This window comes from Aotus nancymaae, unplaced genomic scaffold, assembly GCF_030222135.1.
Source record: "Aotus nancymaae isolate 86718 unplaced genomic scaffold, 86718_ANA_hifiasm-v0.15.2.pri h1tg000095l, whole genome shotgun sequence".
NCBI lineage: Eukaryota > Metazoa > Chordata > Mammalia > Primates > Aotidae > Aotus > Aotus nancymaae.
The window spans coordinates 261,131-283,024 of record NW_026988510.1 but is presented as its reverse complement, the minus strand read 5'-3'; the positions used below and the strand labels follow the sequence as shown (position 1 = coordinate 283,024).

The window sequence follows — 21,894 nt, the reverse complement described above, 5'->3', positions numbered from 1 at the left end:
AGAAGGAGAGAAAGGGACAGCTAGCTCTCACGCTGAGTGAGAGAAAGAAAAGCCGCTCTCACACTGAGTGAGAAGGGTTCCCAGAGGGGGAAACCAGAGAAGGAAAGCTCCTCTCACACTGAGAGAATCCAGAAAGATGGAATCCAGGAGAGGAAAGCAGCTTCCACACTGAGTGGAAGGGAATAGAGAGAGAGAGATGGAGTTTAGGAGGGGAAGTCAGGCTTCCACCAGAGAGTGTGGAAGGGGACCCCAGAGGGGAAATCCCAGAGAGGAAAGACAGCTCCCACAAAGGGAGTGTGGAAGGGGACCCAAGTATGGAATCCAAAGCGGTGTGGAAGAAGGGGACTTTTAACCTGGAAGGAATTCCTACCTTCTCCAAGCCCCCTGGCCAATGAAAAGAGTTCCTTTAAACTTCCACCGGAGTGATTGACCTTTGGTTCTGCCCCCGTGCGAAAATTAAAGCAGAAACCCTTAAATCTCCTGAATGGAGAGGCCTGGGAGGGGAGCGTGGCGCTGGGAAGTTCTTGCTCTTAAAACTACGCCCCCTTGCGGACCCAGAAAGAAAGAAAGAAAAGAAAGGAAGAAAGAAGAGATCAGAATTACAGCCAAATTCTGAGAAACCATGCAAACAGAAGACAACAGAACAGCATAACTGAAGTTTGGGAAAACACCATTAGCCTAGATTTCTATACTTAGCAAAGATATTTTTCAAAAGAGGAAGGCCAAATCACTGCTTTTTCAGACATATAGAAGCTGACAGGATTTATTACCAGGAGACACCACTGCAAGAAATGTTAAAGTCCTTCAGGTAGAAGAAATATGATAGAAACTTGGACCTACACACAAAAAATGAAAATCTCCAGAAACAGTAAGATGAAGGCAAATATAAAACACTGTAATAGATAATGGTTTATCTAGGCAGAGTGGGATGACTCATGACTGTAATCCCAGCATTTGGGAGGCTGAGGCAGGCAGATCACCTGAGGTCAGGAGTTCAAGCCTGGCCTGGCCAACAGGGTGAAACCCTGTCTCTACTAAAAATACAAAATTAGCTGGGCATGGTGGCAGGTGCCTGTAATTCCAGCTACTCAGGAGGCTGAGACAGGAGAATCACTTGAACCTGGGAAACAGAGGTTGCAGTGAGCCAAGATCGTGCTGGCTCCAGCCTGGGTGACAGAGCGAGACGCTGGCTCACGCCTGTAATCCCAGCACTTTGGGTGGCAAGGTGGGCAGATCACCTGAGGTCAGGAGTTCGAGACCAGCCTGCCCGACATGGCGAAACCCCATCTCTACTAAAAGTACAAAAAATTAGCTGGGCGTGGCAGTGAGTGTCTGTAATCCCAGCTACTCGGGAGGGTGAGACAGGAGAATCACTTAAACCTGGGAGGTGGAGCTTGCAGTGAGCTGAGATCGCACCACTGCACTCTAGTCTGGCCGACAAAAGTGAAACAGTCTCAAAAAAAAAAAAGTTCGTCTGTCCTTTGATCTGGCCCATCTCCTGTTCTGCCTCAGCTTTGTCACTCAGCAGTTGGGGAGAATCATCCCTATCAGTTGTAAGGAGCTTTTGCATTCTTTTTCTTTCTTTCTTTCTTTCTTTTTTTGGAACACGGTCTTGCTCTGCCACCAAGGCTGGAGTGCAGTGGTGCAATCTCACCTCACTACAACCTCTGCCTCCCAGGCTCACGGTCCTCCTGCCCGAGCCTCCCAAAGTGCTGCGAGGACAGGCGCGAGGTGCCACGCCCAGCCTATTTCTCTAACCTTACAACGTTCAGGCCCCGGGGCAGGCGCTGGAGGCACTTGGCACCATCTCATGTCTACTTTTGCATGCGGGGAAGAGGTTCTTCACCTCATGTTCACACCGGAACTAGCATGTCCCATTCATTTTTAACCACTCTGGTTTCTAAAACAAACAAATTCAACATGTGTAAATGACTCTGACTGCCCTCCATGGGAAGCAGACAGCGCCTTCAGTATTTCTCAACTCCTGACGGGGAATCACGGGGTGAGCGTCTCCCTCCACCGCACCGCTCTGGTCCTGTTACCTGACCCGGGCCGCCTGCTGTCCAGGGCTTCCTCTGTCTCCGCTCTGGGACCTCCCCACGGCCACACGTCCCACCCCATGCTCTGGAACCTTTGCGGTGTCCAGGCTCGGCCGTGCTCTGCCTCCGTGTCTTCTAGGTTGCCAGCCTGGGAACCTGGACACCTGGGGCCGGAACCCTTCCCTTGGAGCTGTCCTGGGTTTTCTTTCAGAGATCAAGCCCAGTCTGGCTGGATCGGGCCCCCTCGGGATTCACAGCCTTTATAGTTACCCTAAAATAAACTGAAAGCACAAAACCTGGGCCTCTCAAATGTCTGCTCTTCCCTCTGGGCCCCTGAGCTCTGGCCCTGCCTGGCTGCACAGACTGTGACAAAGAGCGTATTCAGGGGCCTCGGGGGTGCAGGAAGCCTGGCTGCTCCCCCGCACTGCGTGCACAGAATCCCTCGGGAGGAGTCGACCTTCTTTTTGAGTTGAAATGGAATTAGTGAGGCATGGTCCAAAGGATCTTCTGCACTCCACATGCCACAGGTGAGGTGACTCTGCCTGCGTCCAGATGGTGGAGGAGGCCTTTGACCTGCGCTTCGCTTCCTTCCTGACTTGCTCTGACTTTTGTCCCAAGGCACTTAGGGCTCCCGCTGTGCCACCGTGAACTCTGGAGCCCGGCACGCCTCTCCTGAAATGAAGAACCCAGGAATTGTCCGTGCAATTATAGTCCACAGAATACTTGGGGACCCAGCACCCACTTACCTTCTCCGCCTCCAGGAACCCACAGTTCAGATCTTCTAGGCTCTGCGTCTGAAAAGATGCTCAGAGGTAGAATCCCTAGAGTTTTTTCATCTGTGGCCAACTGCACTCACCAGCCACACAGCCCCTCTGACTGCACTGCCATGGGATGGAGAAGGTTTATGGCCCCTCAAAGGGCTCCCTGTGGTAGTTTTCAAAGCACCAAATAGAGCATGGGAAAAAAGCAAACATAACCAGTGGTTCCTGATTCACGTCAGCACCTGGGGCCCTTCCCCACCTGCTGTGCTGGGCGTGGTTTCCTTGCCTGCCATAAGAATAGAGGGACAGGCACCGACCTGGGTTCACACTGCTCTTTCCCCAGGTGTAAGAAAGCAGTGCCTGGTGAATTTGCATGACTGAGCGGGTTGTACCATAAGATAAACATTTTGGGGGCGTTGCTGCCAATGTGATACCTTGAAGAAGTGAGGATCGAGTCCCAAGCCCTGGTGTGTTGATCATCACACTAAATGTCTCTGCTCCATCCCCAAGCAGAGCAGCCCAGTTACCGGCCATTTCCCCCTCCCAGGATTTCCTCATCTACTGGAAATGAAGGAGCATGTTTTGTTTTTGATTTCAGACGGAGTTTCGCTCTTGTTGCCTAGACTGGAGTGCAATGGCACGATCCTGGCTCACCGCAACCTCCGCCTCCTGGGTTCAGATGATTCTTGTGCCTCAGCCTCTTGAGTAGCTGGGATTACAGGAGTGCGCCTGGCTAATTTTGTATTTTTAGTAGAGACAGGGTTTCACCATGTTGGTCAGGCTGGTCTCGAACTCCCAACCTCAGGTGTTCCTCCTGCCTTGGCCTCCCAAAGTACTAGGATTACAGGTGTGAGCCACCGTGTGCAGCAGATGCATGTTTTCAGGACTAGGCAATCCATAACTGTAAAAACGGCCTTGGTCTAAAGCAAGCTTGTCCAACCGCAGCCTGTGGGCTGCATGCGGTCCAGGACAGGTTTGAACGCAGTCCAGCACAAATTCGCAAATTTTCTTAAAACTTGTGAGATTTATGCACGGAGTTACTGTTAGTATAGTGTATTTTATGTGTGGCCCAAGATAATTATTCTTCCAGTGTGGTCCAGGGAAGGACCGTGCTCTAAAGCTTTCCAAACTGCGTTAATGACTGACCTGCATCAATCTCTACAATGCCTGGCATTGAGTCCCTTTTTTTTTTTTTTTTTTTTTTTGAGACGGAGTTTCGCTCTTGTTACCCAGGCTGGAGTGCAATGGTGCGATCTCGGCTCACCGCAACCTCCGCCTCCTGGGTTCAGGCAATTCTCCTGCCTCAGCCTCCTGAGTAGCTGGGATCACATGCGGGTGCCACCATGCCCAGCTAATTTTTTTTTGTATTTTTAGTAGAGACGGGGTTTCACCATGTTGACCAGGATGGTCTCAATCTCTTGACCTCGTGATCCACCCGCCTCGGCCTCCCAAAGTGCTGGGATTACAGGCGTGAGCCACCGCGCCCAGCTTTTTTTTTTTTTTTTTTAGACAGAGTCTCCCTCTATCACCAGGCTGGAGTGCAGGGGCGTAGTCTTGGCTCACTGCAACTTCTGTTTTCCGGTTTCAAGCAATTCTCCTGCCTCAGCCTCCCGAGTAGCTGGGACTACAGGCATGCACCACCATGCCCAGCTAATTTTTTGTATTTTTTTTTTTAGTAGAGACGGGGTTGGCCAGGATGGTCTTGATCTCTTTTTTTTTTTTTTTTTTTTTTTGAGACAGAGTTTCGCTCTTGTTACCCAGGCTGGAGTGCAATGGCGCGATCTCAGCTCACCGGAACCTCCGCCTTCTGGGTTCAGGCAATTCTCCTGCCTCAGCCTCCTGAGTAGCTGGGATTACAGGCACGCACCACCATGCCCAGCTAATTTTTTGTATTTTTAGTAGAGACGGGGTTTCACCATGTTGACCAGGATGGTCTCGATCTCTTGACCTCATGATCCACCCACCTCGGCCTCCCAAAGTGCTGGGATTACAGGTGGGAGCCACCGCGCCCAGACAATGTTTTATTTCTAAAATAAATCCAGTTGGCAAGTTCAAGTTATGAAAGAACAAGCATTTCTTTGATTCTGATGTCCTGCATTGCATATTTCATGGACAAATATCTAAATGTTTTATAGCCCTGGTGGCGTCATCAACCAAGAATAACCACAGTTCTCACTGTAATCAGACGTTTGCTTTCTCAGCTGTAAAAACAGCTGGTATTTGCTCTTCCCTGCTGTGTGTATTCCTGTGGTTATGTGCATGAGTTCTTTATAGTAGAGCTCACAGGCTGAACAGACTTTTCAATCAAAGGTATCGGCCCTGCCTGCTCCCTTTCTTTTTTCTTTTTTTTTTTTTAAGAGATGAGGGCTCGCTGTGTTGCCCAGGCTGGAGGGCAGTGGCTATTCACAGGCACGATCCCACTACTGATCAGCATGGGAGTTTTGACCTCCTCCGTTTCTGACCTGGGCCGGTTCACCCCTCCTTAGGCAACCTGGTGGTCCCCTCCTCCCTGGAAGTCACCACATTGATGCCGAACTCAGTGCGGACCCCGGATTGGCATAGTGCCCTATAGCACAGAACTCCTGGGCTCAAGCGATCCTCACACCTCAGCCTCCCGAGTGGTTGGGACTGCAGGCGAGCGCCATGCGCCCAGCCCTGCCTGCTCCCTGACCGCAGGAGGAAATGGGCATCTTCCCTCGGACTTGAGTGACTAAGGGGAGGGACTCATCGCTGTGTGAGGAGTGACACCAGCCAGATGAGAACCCATGAGCTGGAGTCAGGGGGCAGTTTGATCAGTGGTCTCTCCCTGTGATCTCACTGTTAAATTCTCACTACCGGCTTGAAAGTGAGTCTCAGGGCCCCTGTCTATGAGGCTGAAACCCCCTTGCTGCCTTACTGCACGGCCGCCTCATGGCGTGCTGGGCTAACTTCTCACCTTAGCCCCATTTCTGAGTCTCATCTTGTACTTTTTGGGGGATGTGTGTAAATGACCGAAGGGAAGAAAACACAGTTTCTATGAGCATCAAGAAAACAGACGCTTCTTCCCCAGTTTGGTCACAGCTTCGGGAGCAAACCCTCACGCAGCAAGAAATAAGGAAATGTAACCTAACTTTTTTTTTTTTTTTTTTGAGACGGAGTTTCGCTCTTGTTACCCAGGCTGGAGTGCAATGGCGCCATCTCGGCTCACCGCAACCTCCGCCTCCTGGGTTCGGGCAATTCTCCTGCCTCGGCCTCCTGAGTAGCTGGGATTACAGGCACGCGCCACCGTGCCCAGCTAATTTTTTTTGTATTTTTAGTAGAGACGGGGTTCCATCATGTTGACTAGGATGGTCTTGATCTCCTGACCTTGTGATCCACCCACCTCGGCCTCCCAAAGTGCTGGGATTACAGGCTTGAGCCACCACGCCCAGCCGTAACCTAACTTTTAAATTTTGTTAGTAAAGGCCAGGCGTGGTGGCTCACACCTGTAATCCCAGCACTTTGGGAGGCCAAGGCAGGCGGATCACGAGGTCAGGAGATTAAGACCATCCTGGCCAACATGGTGAAACCCCGTCTCTGCTAAAAATACAAAAAGTAGGTTGGCGTGGGGGCAGGCACCTTTAGTCCCAGCTATTCAGGAGGCTGAGGCAGGAGAATTGCTTGAACTGGGGAGGCAGAGGTTGCAGTGAGCTGAGATCGTGCCATTGCACTCCAGCCTGGGTGACAGAGTGAGACTCTGTCTCAAAACAGAATAAATATTTTTTTAGTAAAATCTCAGTGTTCCATAGGGATCCCAGATAGGATGATTACTGCCAGTTCAGAAAGGGTCACTATATCCCACTCAGGTGACCTCAAGGATCACTCTTCAGCCAGGTGAGTCAGCACCGGGTCCTTGCCAGGATGCAGCAGTGGCTGGAGGACTCAGCTCACAAATGACATCCTAAAACCTTGTGGTCAGTAAGGGACATGTGAGCCCCTTTGAGGAAGAGAGAAGGTCCCTGCTGTGCCCCAGCCAGCTTTCCACTAGGACAATTGCCATCTTCTTCCCAATGTGGCTCCGATGCATGCTGGGGGAGTGGTGGGCCAGGCCAGGTGAGAGCAACGTTCCCCAGCTTGACTCCTGGCCAGGGGCGGAGAGACCTACTCAGTGGGGTGTTGCAAAGGGAAGCCTTCATTCTCATGGATCCTCGAGGGAGAAACCACCCTGCACAGGCCCACGGGATTAGCTCACACGTCAGCAGAGAACAATTCCCCATCATGACACATCTGGCATCGTGTGGGCCAGGGACTCTCCTTACCACAAATGGAGAGACTGCCGCTCCTGCATAAATACGATGCCTCATGGAAAGTTTTCTGCTGTTGCTTTTCTAAGGCGGAACTTGAAATTCCTAACTTATCCTTTGTTGGTAACCATCCTGGGGGTGGCAAGGGCAGATCAGGAGGGGAGATTTGCTTGACAGCCAGGTTTGCGGCTCACTGTATTCAGGGCATAGCACCCTGCCCCCACCCGGCTCAGGCTCAGCTCGTTTTCCTTCTGCAAAGCCCGAGGGCTCCTATTAGTCTTTATGTATGTATTCACTAGACACAGGGTCTCGCTGTCACTCAGGCTGGAGTGCAATGGTGAAATCACAGCTCACTGCAGCCTCCACCTCCCAGGCTCAAGTGGTCCTCCTGCCTTAGCCTCCAAAGTAGCTGGGACTACAGGCACACACCGTCACACCCAGCTAATTTTTAAAAAGTTTTGGCCGGGTGAGGTGGCTCACGCATGTAATCCCAGCACTTTGGGAGACCGAGGCAGGCTGATCATGAGGTCAGGAGATTAAGACCATCCTGGCCAATATAGTGAAACCCCATCTCTAATAAAAATACAAAAAAATCAGCTGAGCGTGGTGGTACACACCTGTAGTCCCAGCTACTCAGGAGGCTGAGGCAGGAGAACCACTTGAACTCAGGAGGTAGAGATTGCAGTGAGCCAAGATAATGCCACTGCACTACAACCTGAGAGACAGAGCAAGTCTCTGTCTCAAAAAAAAAAAAAGTTTTGTAGACATAGGGTCTCATGTTGCTAAGGCTGGTCTCAATCTCTTGGGTTCAAGCCATCTGCCTGCCTTGGCCACCCAGATTACTGGGGTCGCAGGCATGAGCCACCGTGCCCAGCCCACTCCTGTTACTTTTGGCTGTGTGTTTTAGCTTGGGGAACCAAGGAAAGATGTGAAAGTTGTCCACTGTTTTTTTTTTTTTTTTTTTTTTGAGACGGAGTTTCGCTCTTGTCACCCAGGCTGGAGTGCAATGGCACAATCTCAACTCACTGCAACCTCTGCCTCCCAGGTTCAAGCAATTCTCCTGCCTCAGCCTCCCGAGTCGCTGGGATTACAAGTGTGCACCACCACTTGCAGCTAATTTTTGTATTTTTAGTAGAGATGGGGTTTCACCATGTTGGCCAGGATGGTCTCAATCTCTTGACCTCGTGATCCACCCGCCTCGGCCTCCCAAAGTGCTGGGATTACAGGCGTGAGCCACCGCGCCCGGCCAAAAGTTGCCCACGATTGATGATAAAACCTTTAGTCACATTTCCTTATCATCAAACTCATTTCTGCTTATAGATTAAAAGAGCAGCTGGAGCAGGCACGGTCGTTCACGCTTGTCATCCCAGCACTTTGGGAGGCCAAGGTGGGCGGATTGCTTGAGCCCAGTAGTTCAAGACCAGTCTGGGCAACATGATGAGCTGCCACCTCTATCAAAAATAGAGAAAATCAGCTGGGCCTGGTTGTTCATGCCTTTAGTCCTATCTACTCAGGAAGCTGAGTAGATGGTCTCTTGAGCACGGGACTCTGAGGTTATAGTGAGTTATGAGTGTATAATTGCACTTCAGCCTATGTGGAAAAAAAAGAAAAAAAATGACTGTGGAATTTCTTTTTTGGGATGGGATCTCACTAGAACTCTTGGGTGACCAGGAAACTTAATAAATGTCCCAAGTCTCGCCTCAGGCCTGCATCAGAATCTCCAGCCCTGGAGCCCAAGAATCTCCATTTCAAGCTGCCTGGGTGGCACCGGCAGCAGCCAGGCTTGGGGTCCGCCGCGTTCTCGCCCAGTTACTCAGCTCTGGCACAGCTAGGGCTGAAGGGGCCTGGGGATGAGCCCCAGCCGAGCTCGCCGTGCGCCCCTCGGGCCATCGCCCAGCCTCCCGGAGGGACCCGGCCTGCAGACACAGCCAGCCCCAATCGGGGTGCGGACGTCGCTGGCCAACCGTGTGTGTCTGTTTTTCGCGGACATCCTGGAGACACGCCGCAGACACATTCCCTGCTGGGCAGAGGCATTTATCAAAAGGGCTTCGTACCCGAAGGCGGATGCGGGGAGTCGCCCTCACACCAGCCGCCCTGCGGCAACCCCCGGAGGTCACCTTGCCCGGGGCTCGGGGAGGCCACTGCGGGCTTTGTCTGCTCGGCTCACCCGAGCCTGGCGCGCGCTCCTCCTGGCTGCCTCCCGCGTTCCCAGAGGCAAACCCCCAAGCCCCGCGGTCCCCGCCGTGTCCCCGGCTGGACGCCGGCCCGAGCCTGAGTGGGAGCCGCACGTCTGGGTCTGCGGGGAGCGCCGGGGGTGTCACCGCGTGTCCGAGAGCACAGGGCCCGGCCCGTGTCTGCAGCCCCCACCCCTCACCCCGGTCCTGCCGAGCGCCCCGGCCTCGGCCCTGCGCCCCCTCGCCCCCAGCCCTGCCGCGCCTGCCCGCGCCCCGACACCCTACACCTGCCCCGCACCCCTCCTCCTCCTCCGGGCCCCTGGCGAGCCCCGGCCCTCCCCGCTCCGAGCCCCGGCCCCACCGGGCCCCTCCCCGGCGCCCCTCCCCTCCGGGCCCCTCCCCCTCCGGCCCCTCCCCCTCCGGGCCCCTCCCCCTCCGGGCCCCTCCCCCTCCGGGCCCCTCCCCCTCCGGGCCCCTCCCCCTCCGGGCCCCTCCCCCTCCGGGCCCCTCCCCCTCCGGGCCCCTCCCCCTCCGGGCCCCTCCCCCTCCGGGCCCCTCCCCCCGCCCCGCCCCTACACGCCCCGCCCCCCACCTGCGGCGCTGGCGCGGGGCGGGGCGGCCGGGCTGACCCTGCGCGGCGTTAGGCGCGGCTGCACGGACGCGGGCCGGGCGCGCGGGCGGCGATGACGGCCCCGCCATGGCCTGGGCCGGCAGCTGCGGTGGCGGCGACGCGGCGGGCCCGGGGCGGACGGAGCCGTGGGAGCTGTCCCTGGAGGAGGTGCTGAAGGCCTACGAGCAGCCGCTCAACGAGGAGCAGGCGTGGGCCGTGTGCTTCCAGGGCTGCCGCGGGCTGCGGGGCGCGCCGGGCCGACGCCTGCGGGACACCGGGGACCTCCTGCTGCGCGGGGACGGCTCGGTCGGGGCGCGGGAGCCCGGAGCCGCGGGTGAGGCCGGGGGCGGGGCCGGGGCCGGGGCCGGGGCGGGCGGCGAGGACCGAGGTCTGGGGTGTCCGTCCCGCCCCCGCGGGGTGTCCCGGCGGAGGCGCTGCCACCGTTTCCGGAGCGGGGACCCCCCTCTTTCCTCCCTCCCTCCGCACCTCCCTCCTCTCCGTCCTCGGCACAGGACGGTGCCCTCCCGAAAGCCCCCCACAACATGGACGCCTCTCCCAGCGCGGGGCGGGCTCCCGGTGGCCGGGCTTCCTCCGGGACCGAGCCCTGGAGCTGGGCCCGGCGTCTCGGGGGGCCGGGAGCTCGGCCGCTGCTGGGCGGGTCCTCCCGCCGGGGGCCGCCTCCTCCCCGGCCTTCAGCGGGAAAGGAGACAGAAGCGTCCCCTCCGGGCACTTTCCCTCTGGTGGGAGGTGGGGCTGAGCCTCTCACTTGGGGCTGAACTGACACCACATTCCTGGGTTTAGTTGGGAGAGCACGGGGTGTGTAAAATGATTGTGTGGGGGGTGTAAAATTGCGGGTGTGTGTGTAAAACTGCGGGGGCGTGTGTAAAACTGCGGGGGTGTGTGTAAAACTGCGGGTGCGTGTGTAAAACTGCGGGGGTGTGTGTAAAACTGCGGGGGTGTGTGTAAAACTGCGGGTGCGTGTGTAAAGCTGCGGGTGCGTGTGTAAAACTGCGGGTGCGTGTGTAAAACTGCGGGGGTGTGTGTAAAATTGCAGGGGGGGTGTAAAACTGCGGGGACACCCTGCTTGCTGCTTCTGCTGTTAACCATCACCCAGAGCCGACAATTGAGCCCTAGAAAGGTACTTGAAGTTAGGAAGATGGTGAGCTTAAGGGCTTATTTTACCCTTTACCAAAAAATAAAAAAAAAGTGCTTTCTTCCCTGGAGAGCTGGAGTGCTGGCTTGGAGCACAGGATATCACCGCGAATGCTGGTACCCTGCTGGGGGGCAGAGCGGGACTCTTTCTAGGTCTGACAGCTGTGGGTTTGCATGAGCGGCCTTTGTGGAGGACCAGGAAGGGCCAGGGCAAGGCCAGACAGAAGCCACTGACACAGCCCCAGAGGGTGGGGGCCGCTGTGCCCACCCAAGGGCCTTCCCTGTTCCTTCACCAGGTTCTGCTCATCCCAGACTCCGTTGCAGCTGCCTCCACACTCCTGCAATTTGCTGTATCCCACACAGGTGACAGCAAGAGCAGGCCTTGACGGTGTTCCTCCCGCTGGGGAAACGAGCAGCTTAGGCTCACACAGGCACCCAGACAGTAGCAGCGTTTGGGTTCAGCATGGCTCCCCTCAGGGCTGTGCCCACAGCCGCCTCTGGTGTGCCTGGCCGGACAGCACCAGCGGGCCGGGAGCCTCTGTGAGCTGGTGCCTGGGCTCCAACCCATCCCCGGAGGTCAGTGCAGAGCAGGAGAGAGCCATAGGCAGCCTAGTCCGTCTGACCCTCTGACTGTAAAGACGGGGAAACTGAGGCACAGAGTGGTTAAATAGTTTGCCGCTGGTTAGAACTGAGGGCCTCTGGTTTGTCCCTGAACCATGTGGGAGCCCAGCTGCCTGCTTCCTGTCGGCGCTGTGCAAGGCGTCTTCACAGCAGTGATCTGATTCTCTCCACTGCCATCCCCTGGGTGGTGTGGCCCCTTCCCGGTCCTCACAGTCCTGGAGGACTGTGAGGCAGCAGTTCCTGGCTGGGGTTCAAAGTGCAGGCAGAGCCCTGTGTTGACCTTAGCGGGTGGTACCCATCTCTGGTCCGATTCATTTTTTATTTGATACGATCTTTGGTTTCTGTTCATAACCTTGTCTCATAAAGGTGGATGAAGTTTATGACTTGCTGTCTCTTTAGGGTTTAAGAAAAATCTATTACCCTGAACTTCCTCTGCCATCCTGGTGCTTCTGTGAGTCAGCTGAGACTTTAGGCCAGCTGTCTCCTCAAAGGTGGCCAATCCAGCCGTTCTCTGGGACTTCAATGATAAGTAGATACGCTAAAAGGTGCATAGTTATTTCTCCCTGTGAATGTAATAGGAGAACGTCCACAGCTCACTTGCCAGCACTTTAGTCTCAGTTTTTTACGCCAGTTGAATCTCTCCACCTGTAACCTCGGACCTTCAGTACCCGTCCTCTCACACAGACTGAATATGGGCAGTCGATGTGTAAAACAACTTTGGAAAAAACCAGCAACAGGGGTCAGGTGCGGTGGCTCACGCCTGTAATCCCAGCACTTTTGGAGGCCGAGGCGTGTGGATCATGAGGTCAGGAGTTCAAGACCATCCTGGCTAACGTGGTGAAGCTCCATCTTTACTAAAAATATAAAAAAATGAGCTGGGCGTGCTGGTGCATGCCTGTAATCCCAACTACTCAGGAGGCTGAGGCAGGAGAATCGCTTAAACCCGGGAGGCAGAGATTGCAGTGGGCCGAGATCGTGCCATTGCACTATAGCCTGGGCGACAGTGTGAGACTCCGTCTCAAAAAAAAAAAACAAAAACCCAACAAAAAACTAAACCGTATTTGGAAGGATGAATAATATCATCTGAGCACACAAGCTGTAACACTTCACATTTCCAAGCTAACATTAGGAAAAAAAGGACTAGAACACATTTGCTCATCTTTACCCCGAAGACCTCGCGACTGCTTGGAAACTTTTTTTTTTTTTTTTGAGATGGAGTTTCACGCTGTTGCCTGGGCTGGAGTGCAGTGGCACAACCTCCACCACCTGGGTTCAAGTGATTCTCCTGCCTCAGCCTCCCAAGTACCTGGGACTACAGGTGCACGCCCCCACACCTGGCTAATTTTTGTATTTTTAGTAGAGATGAGGTTTCACCATGTTGGCCAGGATGATTTCAATCTCTTGACCTCGTGATCCGCCTGCCTCAGCCTCCCACAGTGCTGGGATTACAGGCATGAGCCACTGTGCCTGTAATGCAAAAATTACAGGCATAATTTTTGTATTTTTAGTAGAGACGGGGTTTCGCCATTATGTTGGCCAGGCTGGTCTCAAACTCCTGTCCTCCTGATCCGCCCGCCTCGGCCTTCCAAAGTGCTGAGATTACAGGCACCTGGCCCCATGTGAAGTTATTTTAAGAGGCCATTAATAAAACCTCATGATGGAGCGTTACTTTGTAAAACTCTAGGCAGGAAACTCTGTCAGGCATCACTGCTGTGTGGGGAGCTGTTCCCTGAGTCAAGGCTGATTTCTCTCTTTTCTTATTAGTTTGTTTTTTTTTTCTTTTCCAGCAGTCCAGAGGGAAAAGATCTCTTTGTTGAGGCAGAGTCTCCCTCTGTCACCAAGCTGGAGTGCAGTGGTGAGATGTCTGCTCATGGCAACTTCCGCTTTCTGGGTTCAAGCGATTCTCCTGCGTCAGCTTCCCCAATAGCTGGGACTGCAGGCGCGCACCACCACACCTGGGTAATTTTTGTATTTTTAGTAGAGATGGGGCTTCACTATATTGGCCAGGCTGGTCTTGAACTCCTGACCTCAGGTGATCCTCCTGCCTCAGCCTCCCAAAATGTTGGGATTACAGGCGTGAGCCACTGCACCACAGTGCCCGGCTGGCTGATTTCTCAAATACGTCTGGGATGCGGTGCCGATGAGCGTCTGTGTGGTTCGCGTGTGAGGCGGGCGGGTGGGACGGTCCTTCCTTCCGTCACCTTCTGGCTCAAACACGTCTGGGATGCGGTGCTGATGAGTGTCTGTGTGGGTCACGTGTGAGGCGGGCGGGTGGGACGGTCCTTCCTTCCGTCACCTTCTGGCTTCTTCACCTTGCTCAGCTTGTTTACACGTGACCCTATTGTTTTTAATGTTTTTTCTTGTCCACTTTGGACACTACCCTTGTTCACAGGCAGGCCTCACCCATTGCGCTAGGATGCTGCACGGTGCTGGTCCTCCAGGTACCCCTCCCTTCCTCCTGCCCCTGCCCCTTCTGCCTGGCTCTCAGGCCATCTACCCCTAAGGCACCCCTAGAGCACTGGCTCTGGCATCGTGCAGCTCGGCAGCCCCACCGTGCTCTCAGATGGATGAACACGAAGCCTTCGCAATCCATTCATCTCATCTAGGCAGCACCAGGCACCGGGTCCGTGGCGGGAGCTCTGTGGGGTACGAAGCTCCCTCCTCCTCTGGCTCCCTCTCCGTCCCACACCGCGCCAATGAGCAAGCCCTGGCTTCTCACCCCCATTCCTCCTCCTCAAGTTGGAGCGATGGCAGCTCGTGTGGGCTGAGGGGAGAGGGGAATGTGGGCCCGGGAAGCAGCCCGCAGTGCGACGTCACGGGCACTGCCTGTGTGAAGGGGGATCCTTTTCACCCGCAGAAGCCCATTCGCATGTCTGTGTGCTGGAGTCCACCTTTGCTGAGGACACCGTGTACGTCCTCCGGCCTCCAGCCTGCAGCCAGCCCTCTTCTTCTGCCACTGGAGCTGGGCTGGCTGGGCCTCCTTAGTGTCCAGGACTGTCTGGTTAGCTTGCCTTTATTTTAAAATAGCTCTCTGCAGATGTGTGCAGGTGAGCATTTCGTTGTTTTCTGGAGATGGTGTCTGTATGTTTGCTGGAGAAAAGCAAGAACAGATTGGAAAGATGAAATTCTGCTTCCAGAGGAGAGAATATTTTCCTCCTCCCGAGAAGGAAAATCTTTCCGCCTCCTGGGTTCAAGCAATTCTCCTGCCTCAGCCTCCCAAGTAGCTGGGACTACAGGCAAGTGCCACCACACCCGGCTAATTTTTGTATGTTTAGTAGAGATGGGGTTTCACCATGTTGGTCAGGATGATCTCAATCTCTTGACCTCGTAATCTGCCTGCCTCAGCCTCCCAAGGTGCCGAGATTACAGGCGTGAGCCAGTGTGCCTGGCGTAATTTTTGTATTTTTAGTAGAGACAGGGTTTCGCCATGTTGGCCAGGATGGTCTCAAACTCCTGACCTCCTGATCTGCCCGCCTCAGCCTCCCAAAGTGTCGGGATTGCAGGCGTGAGCCGCCGCGCCCGGCCAGGCTCTGCTTGTGTTGTACCCTGGGAGGGGCACTCAGTCACGGCAAGGTGTGGAGATGAGGCCAGGCGCTCTGACAGGCGGGTGCCTTGTTTCAGCATCCAGGGCGAAGCCCCTGCTGAGGGGCGTTGGCAGGGCAGGGCTGAGCTGTGCCCCTCTATCCTCTCATTCGTGCCTCTGATGAGAAAGGCACCGTTTTGATTCCCATTTTACAAACGAGAAAACCGAAACCCACAAAGGGGAAGCCACCACCCAGGCGGTGTCGGGCTGGCTCAGCTCAGGCCCCTTTGCTCGCCGGGCTTGACAAGTTGCGCCTTCGTGCCTCCCTCTCAGTCTCCTCTGCGACATGGGAGCGACATAACCCCCGTGCTGGCGTCAACATCTGTGTGGCCCTGGGGCAAGCCCAGCTCCGGAGCACCGGCCTGGGGACAGCGAGGGACGCTGTGCCTCTGCGCGCCTCTCCGGAGCCGTCTCGGGGAGCGGCACGTGTGGGTTCGGGTCGTGATTCTCGCCCCGAATTGCGGTTCCAGCCGGTGGGACCGGAGCGGTTCTGCAAAGCGCAAGAGGGATGTGGGGAGGGGCGGGGGGCTCTGGGCGCTCTTCTGGACAGATTTCTCGGTGATGTCAAATGACCTCCGTCCCTGAGGGCTTCTATGTAGAAAGTGGGAAGGAGGCTGGCCGCTGTGTGTGGCGGTGCCAGCCCTGGGAGGGGCACCGTGTGGGTGCAGCGTGAGCTGGGTGTGTCTGTGTTTGAGCTGGGCTTTGTTTGTAGATAGCATTCCCGATTTAGTCTCACCTCTGAGCAAGGATTACCTCACAGGAAGGCAGTCCTTCAGCAAGCGTGTTTTCTTTATGTAGACATCCCTGAAACTGCGCGGCCTGCGTGGCCGACGATAAGCATAGCCTGTGTGACTGTGCCTGGGAGCCCCGTAGCCCGTGTGACCTGAGCCCCGGTCTGACCAGTCGTTGCAAGTTCTGTCTGTGCTTTTCGGGGAAGCCTGGGGTCTCCGTGCTGCCATTGAGGTTCGGTTAATGGTGGGGACGTGAGCCCATCCTCACTGCCACCCTCCAGTCCTCCTACACCAACGTGCTGTCACCCCGATGTCCACAGAGAATGGTTTCTCTGCCCCTGATAGGAAAGGCTCTGCTACGTCTTTCTCATTCAGCGCCACGGTGTTGGACTGGTCGGGGGAGCGAGCTCCCACGGCCTGTAGGGACTGGTTGGTCTGGTCCTGGGATGTGGCCCATTTAAGCAAATATGTCAGTGGGTCTCGGCACAGAAAGACAGAGGGTTTCGGCTCTGATCATTCACCGTAACTCCTCAGAGGGCCTTGGGCTCCAGTTGAGGTTGAGGCTGTGTTTAGGAGGAAGGCAGCCTTGAAACACACCTGGTAATTAGGCGAATCAGCTCGTGCTGGGGAAGCCCAGGAGCCCTGGAAGAAGGCCCAGCCTGGCCTCGCTGCTCGCCTCCTCATTCCAAAGGCCCCTTCATTCCAGTGCCTGTGTCTCTCTGGGACTGAGGAACGGGTGGGGTGCGTGGGAATAGTTTAAAAGGAGTGTATGGGTTTCCTGTCTCTGTGACAAAAAATTATGACCAATTTGCTGGCTTACAACATTAAAACAGCATACGGGAGCCGGGCGCAATGGCTCATGCCTGTAATCCCAGCACTTTGGGAGGCTGAAGGGGGCGGATCACCTGAGGTTGGGAGTTCAAAACCAACCTGACCAACATGGAGAAACACCATTTCTACTAAAAATACAAAATTAGCCGGGCGGCCAGGCGCGGTGGCTCACGCCTGTAATCCCAGCACTTTGGGAGGCTTAGGCAGGCGGATCACAAGGTCAGGAGATCAAAACCATCCTGGCCAACACAGTGAAACCCCGTCTCCACTAAAATACAAAAAAATTAGCTGGGCATGGTGGCGTGCGCCTATAGTCTCAGCCACTCAGGAGGCTGAGGCAGGAGAATTGCTTGAATCTGGGAGGTGGAGGTTGTAGTGAGCTGAGATTGCGCCACTGCACTCCAGTCTGGGCGACAGGGCGAGACTCCATTTCAAAAACAACCAAAGCAAAACAAAACCATAGGTTATCCTCTTACAGTTTAAGAGGTCAGGGCCGGGCGTGGTGGCTCACGCCTGTAATTCCAGCACTTTGGGAGGCCGAGGCGGGCGGATCATAAGGTTGAGAGATCGAGACCATCCTGGCCAACATGGTGAAACCCTTTCTCTACTAAAAATACAAAAATTAGCTGGTGGTGCACACCTGTAATCCCAGGTACTTAGGAGGCTGAGGCAGGAGAATTGCCTGAATCTGCAAGGCAGAGGTTGTAGTGAGCTGAGATTGCGTCATTGCACTCCAGCCTGGGCAATAAGAGTGAAACTACGTCTTAAAAAAAAAATTCCCCCACCCCAGATTCCAGTTCTGTAGGTCTTTCCAGGGCCGTGGAATCTGTGTTTTCAGAGCTGCCGGTGCCTGGTTTATCTCGTGGGTTCTGTAATTGCAGGTCCTCTCCCTGGAGCAGGCTCCAGGCTCCGGTGGTGGGCCTTTTAAAGCCAGATCTGAGTTCTGCCCAGAGCATCTGAATCTGACCTTCTGAGGCCAGCCTGAGAAGGTAACAAGTTCCCTGGTCTGTGGTGTGCAGGAATGCGGCGCTGTGCCTTCAGGGGACTGGGATGGTGGTGAGGGGAAGAGTTGAGGTCTTAGTGTCAGCCCCGGAGCTGAGGCTAGCCCAGGGTGAGTCTGAGCTGGGTGGCCGTGGGCCAGTTCCTGACCTTCGCTGGACCTCGTGGACTGGGATTAGCGGCGTACCCGAATCTCGAGGCGTCTTCATCAGCCAGAAGGGAGGGCACCTTCTTGGGTAGAATCTGACGCTGTCACCTCTGAGCTGCTGCCTTTCTGCTGTGACCAGTGTCAGATCTCCTTGGGACTGACCTGGAGACACACCAGGCAGGCGCTGGGTGTGGGAGCCCTGTGTAGAGTGCCACTGAAGGGGCAGAGAAGCTGGGGATGCCGGGACTGCTGGGGGCTGTTCTTTGGCCAACACACAAATCCCTGACGTGGGTCTCCACACAAACTGATGCCTGGCATCCTGGGTTCTTGTTGCCGGGGGAGGACACCCTGTGGGAGCCCTGTGTGAGGGGTATGTGAGTTTAAGGAAGAAGCGGGTTGATGTCATTCCTGGGATCAGCCACCGCCCTCTGAGATGGGCACTGGCGGAAGTGAATGTGGGAGGAAGCACACGCCTCACCACATGGGTCACTCTGAGCCAAAGAGCACCGTCTGTTTGCTGTACAAACACAGGCTCCCTGGTTTCATGAGGGCGTTTCTCCCTCTGGGCTTCCGTTTGCTTGCTCTCAGCAACAGCCTTTTTTTTTGATGGAGTCTTGCTGTGTTGCCCTGGCTGGAGTGCAGTGGCGCAATGTTGGCTCACTGCAACCTCCACCTCCCTGGTTCAAGTGATTCTCCTGTCTCAGCCTCCCTTGTAGCTGGGACTACAGGCACCTGCCACCACTCCCAGCTAATTTTTGTATTTTTGGTAGAGACAAGTTTCACCATGTTGGCCAGGCTGGTCTCAAACTCCTGACCTCAAGGTAACTTGCCGTCTCGGCCTCCCAAAGTGCTGGGATTACAGGCGTGAGCCACCATACCCGGCCTCAAATTTATTTCCTGAGAATGAAACAAGCTCTTATTGATGGCTTATTGAGTGATAGACATTATGTCTGTTTTCACTTAATCTTTACAATGACTTTTTTTTTTTTTTTGAGACACTCTTGCCCTGCCACCCAGGCTGGAGTGCAGTGGCATGATACTGGCTCACTGAAACTTCCCCCTCCCAGATTCAAGACATTCTCTGGCCTCAGCCTCCCAAGTAGCTGGAATTCCTGGTGCCCACCACCATGTGAGGCTAATTTTGTATTTTTAGTAGAGGGGGTTTCACCATGTGTTGGCCAGGCTGGTCTCGAACTCCTGACCTCAGGTGATCCGCCTGCCTTGGCCTTCTGTAGTGCTGGGATTACAGGCGTGAGCCACCATGTCTGGCCTGCAGTAACTTTTATGGTAGGTGATGTGTGTATTTCGTCTGTGGGAACCAGGGACGCTCAGGGAAGCGCCGTGAGCCACCGAGGCCACACGGCCTGTTTGACTGCAGCTCTGTTTGCTCCGGACCATCAGGCTCCCAGCCTGAATTCTAAGGCTGAAGTGGGTGCTGTGGGCTCACTCTCACACACGTTGGTTTCTGGATGTTAGCACATCCGCATGCTCTAAATCCATGTGTAGGGCAGCGGAAGCCTGTCCCGGCGGCCAGTGCTAGAACCGTGTCTGTGCAGCAGGCAGGCAGCTCCGTCTCCTCCTGAACTCAGGGCTGCCCTCTCTTTCCCTCAGTGCGGGTCGTGGGTTTTCTCCACACAGAGGGCTCTCATTCTTTCCTGGCTGCCCAGTGTCCCCGCGTGGGTGTCTCCATGTGTCTCCGATGGACACTGTGGTTTGAGTTTAAACTGTCAGGAGGGGTGTCGTGCGTGCGTGGCCGGGTGCCTGTACCTTCCAGGAGCATTGGCCGAGTTGCTGCGGGGGGCCAGTTCATGTGTCCACCAGGAGTGGGTGTGCTGTGTCCCCCTGTCTGCCCTGGCCAGCTGGATGCTTCTCAGAGCTCTCAGCCTGAGACCTGGGAAGGCAGGAAGCCCCTTGAGGCAGGAGAGATCAGAGATAGGCTTCACTCGCTTTCCGTGTTGACACACTCCCGGGGGCCACATGTACACTGGGGGTGGGCCCAGTGTAGCCAAATGCTGTGGCCTCCTCAGGATGTGTGAGGCTCCTTTCTCTGGGGGTGGGGAGAAAAGGGGAGTCAGTCATACCCCTTCCCATGCAGAGAGCGTGGGCTCTCCCAGAGCCATCCGTGTCCTGACCCTAAGCCTTAGAGAGTCAAGGGCAGGGCACCCTTGGGCCGAGCCTGGCCAGGAGGTCTTGGCCTCACGCTGTTGTCACCAAGGATCGTGTCTGTGTGTCTGCCACCTGACTTGTCCTTTGAGGTTACAGTGTGAGTGCGATTGGGCAGGAGTCCTCTCTGTTCTGCAGGCGAGGAAGTGAGGTCACACGGGCAAGATACCCAGTGCCAGCAGCCACAGGCTGGTCAGAATCCGACCTCCTCCCGGGGGCCCCATTCCCACCAAACCCCTTGCCGCGCTGGGCTGACACCCCAGGTAGATGGAGGCCGAGGCTGCCCGGTAACCTCTGCCCACCCACCGCCTGCCTGCCGTGTGGGAACAGCACTTCCTCTTGAAGCTGCTGGGGGAACTGAGGCTGCGAATGACCCACAGACCTCTCTCTTTCAAATGAACCCTGTCATCTTTTCCAACTGTACACAGCATCGCTTCAAAGAAGACTCCCTGGCATCTTGGTTCTACTCGTTTGTTGTTTTGTACAAAAGAAGCCTGAATCAGGTGGCGTCTCACACCACTCACCCCCGCACTTTGGGAGGCTGAGGCAGGAGGGCTGCTTGAGCCCAGGAAGTCGAGACTGCAGCGAGCCACGATCACGCCACTGCACTCCAGCCTGGGTCAGAGAGCAAGACCCTGTTTAAAGAAACGAGAAGGACATAGAAAAACCCAGTGGTGGCCGGGCGCGGTGGCTCACGCCTGTAATTCCAACACTTTGGGAGGCCGAGATGGGTGGATCATGAGGTCAGGAGTTTAAAACCAGCCTGGCCAAGATGGTGAAATCCTATCTCTGAAAAAAAAAAAAAAAAGGAAAACCCAGTAGCTTTCCTTCTTTCACTGAGGCTGTGCTTCCCTACAGGGAGAAATAGTTCTGAGTTCTCAGCGGAGGTTGGGGTGCGCGGTGATAGAAGCCGGGGTCCTGCTCTGGCTCCCACCTCAACGTGGTGCTCTCAGACGCGATGAGCCCCGAGTCCTCACGGCCTCCGTCTGCTCTCCCCTAGAGAGGATTTTTCAAATAAGCCCAAGATAGTTTCCATAACCCTGTGTGACCACATTGGCAACCCGTCTGTGGTAGCTCCGTGCGTTTATACCTGGGTGTTTGGGTGGGTTGCTTGCTGTGGTCTGGCTGTGCGTGGGGGCCCAGCTTCTCCCTTTATTAGGGGTATGGTCTTGGGTCAGTTTCTCAACCTGCCTGAACCTCGATTTCCTCATCTGTCACGAGGGAATCCTGGCACCAACGTTTGTGGGATGGCTGTGCAGATTGAGGCCACAGTAAATAATTTTTCAGCGTCTAGTTTTATACTATCTGAGCAGAGTCCTAGGCTCAGGCCCTGGCTGCAAGGCCTCTGTCAGCCTGCAGGCCTCCCCGAGATGGTCTCTCATCTGAGAACCCAGAGACACCGCAGGTCCTTGCAGCTTAAATACAGTTAGATTCATGAACACTTAGGTTTTTTTTTTGAGACAGAGCCTTGCTCTGTCACCTGGGCTGGAGTGCAGTGGCTTGATCTCAACTCACTCCAAGCTCCACCTCCTGGGTCCAAGTGATTCCCCTGCCTCAGCCTCCTGAGTAGCTGGGATTGCAGGTGCCCACCACCACACCCAGCTAATTTTTATATTTTTAGTAGGGATGTGGTTTCACCATGTTGGTCAGGCTGATTTCAAACTCCTGACCTTTTCATCCTCCTGCCTCTGCCTCCCAAAGTCCTGGGATTACAGGTGTGAGCCACTGTGCCCGGCTTAATTTTGTATTTTTTAATAGAAATGGGTTTTCACCATGTTGGCCAGGCTGGTCTCGAACTCCTGACTTCAGGTGATCCGCCC

The 21,894-nt window shown here is 55.2% G+C and overlaps 1 protein-coding gene across 2 annotated transcripts in view; it reads left to right on the top strand.

Moving 5' to 3' along the window:
* Positions 1–9,906: 9,906 nt before the first annotated feature.
* SPIRE2 (spire type actin nucleation factor 2) overlaps positions 9,907–21,894 on the top strand; it is a 36,519-nt gene continuing 24,531 nt past the window's right edge. Inside the window, exon 1 of one of the 2 annotated variants that reach the window (XM_064369986.1) lies at positions 9,907–10,180. In XM_064369986.1, the coding sequence (XP_064226056.1) occupies positions 9,934–10,180 (247 nt within the window). In that variant the 5' untranslated portion in view covers positions 9,907–9,933. Of the gene's footprint in view, positions 10,181–13,911; positions 14,266–21,894 lie in introns of those variants that run through there. The other variant, XM_064369984.1, reaches the window with a different exon arrangement.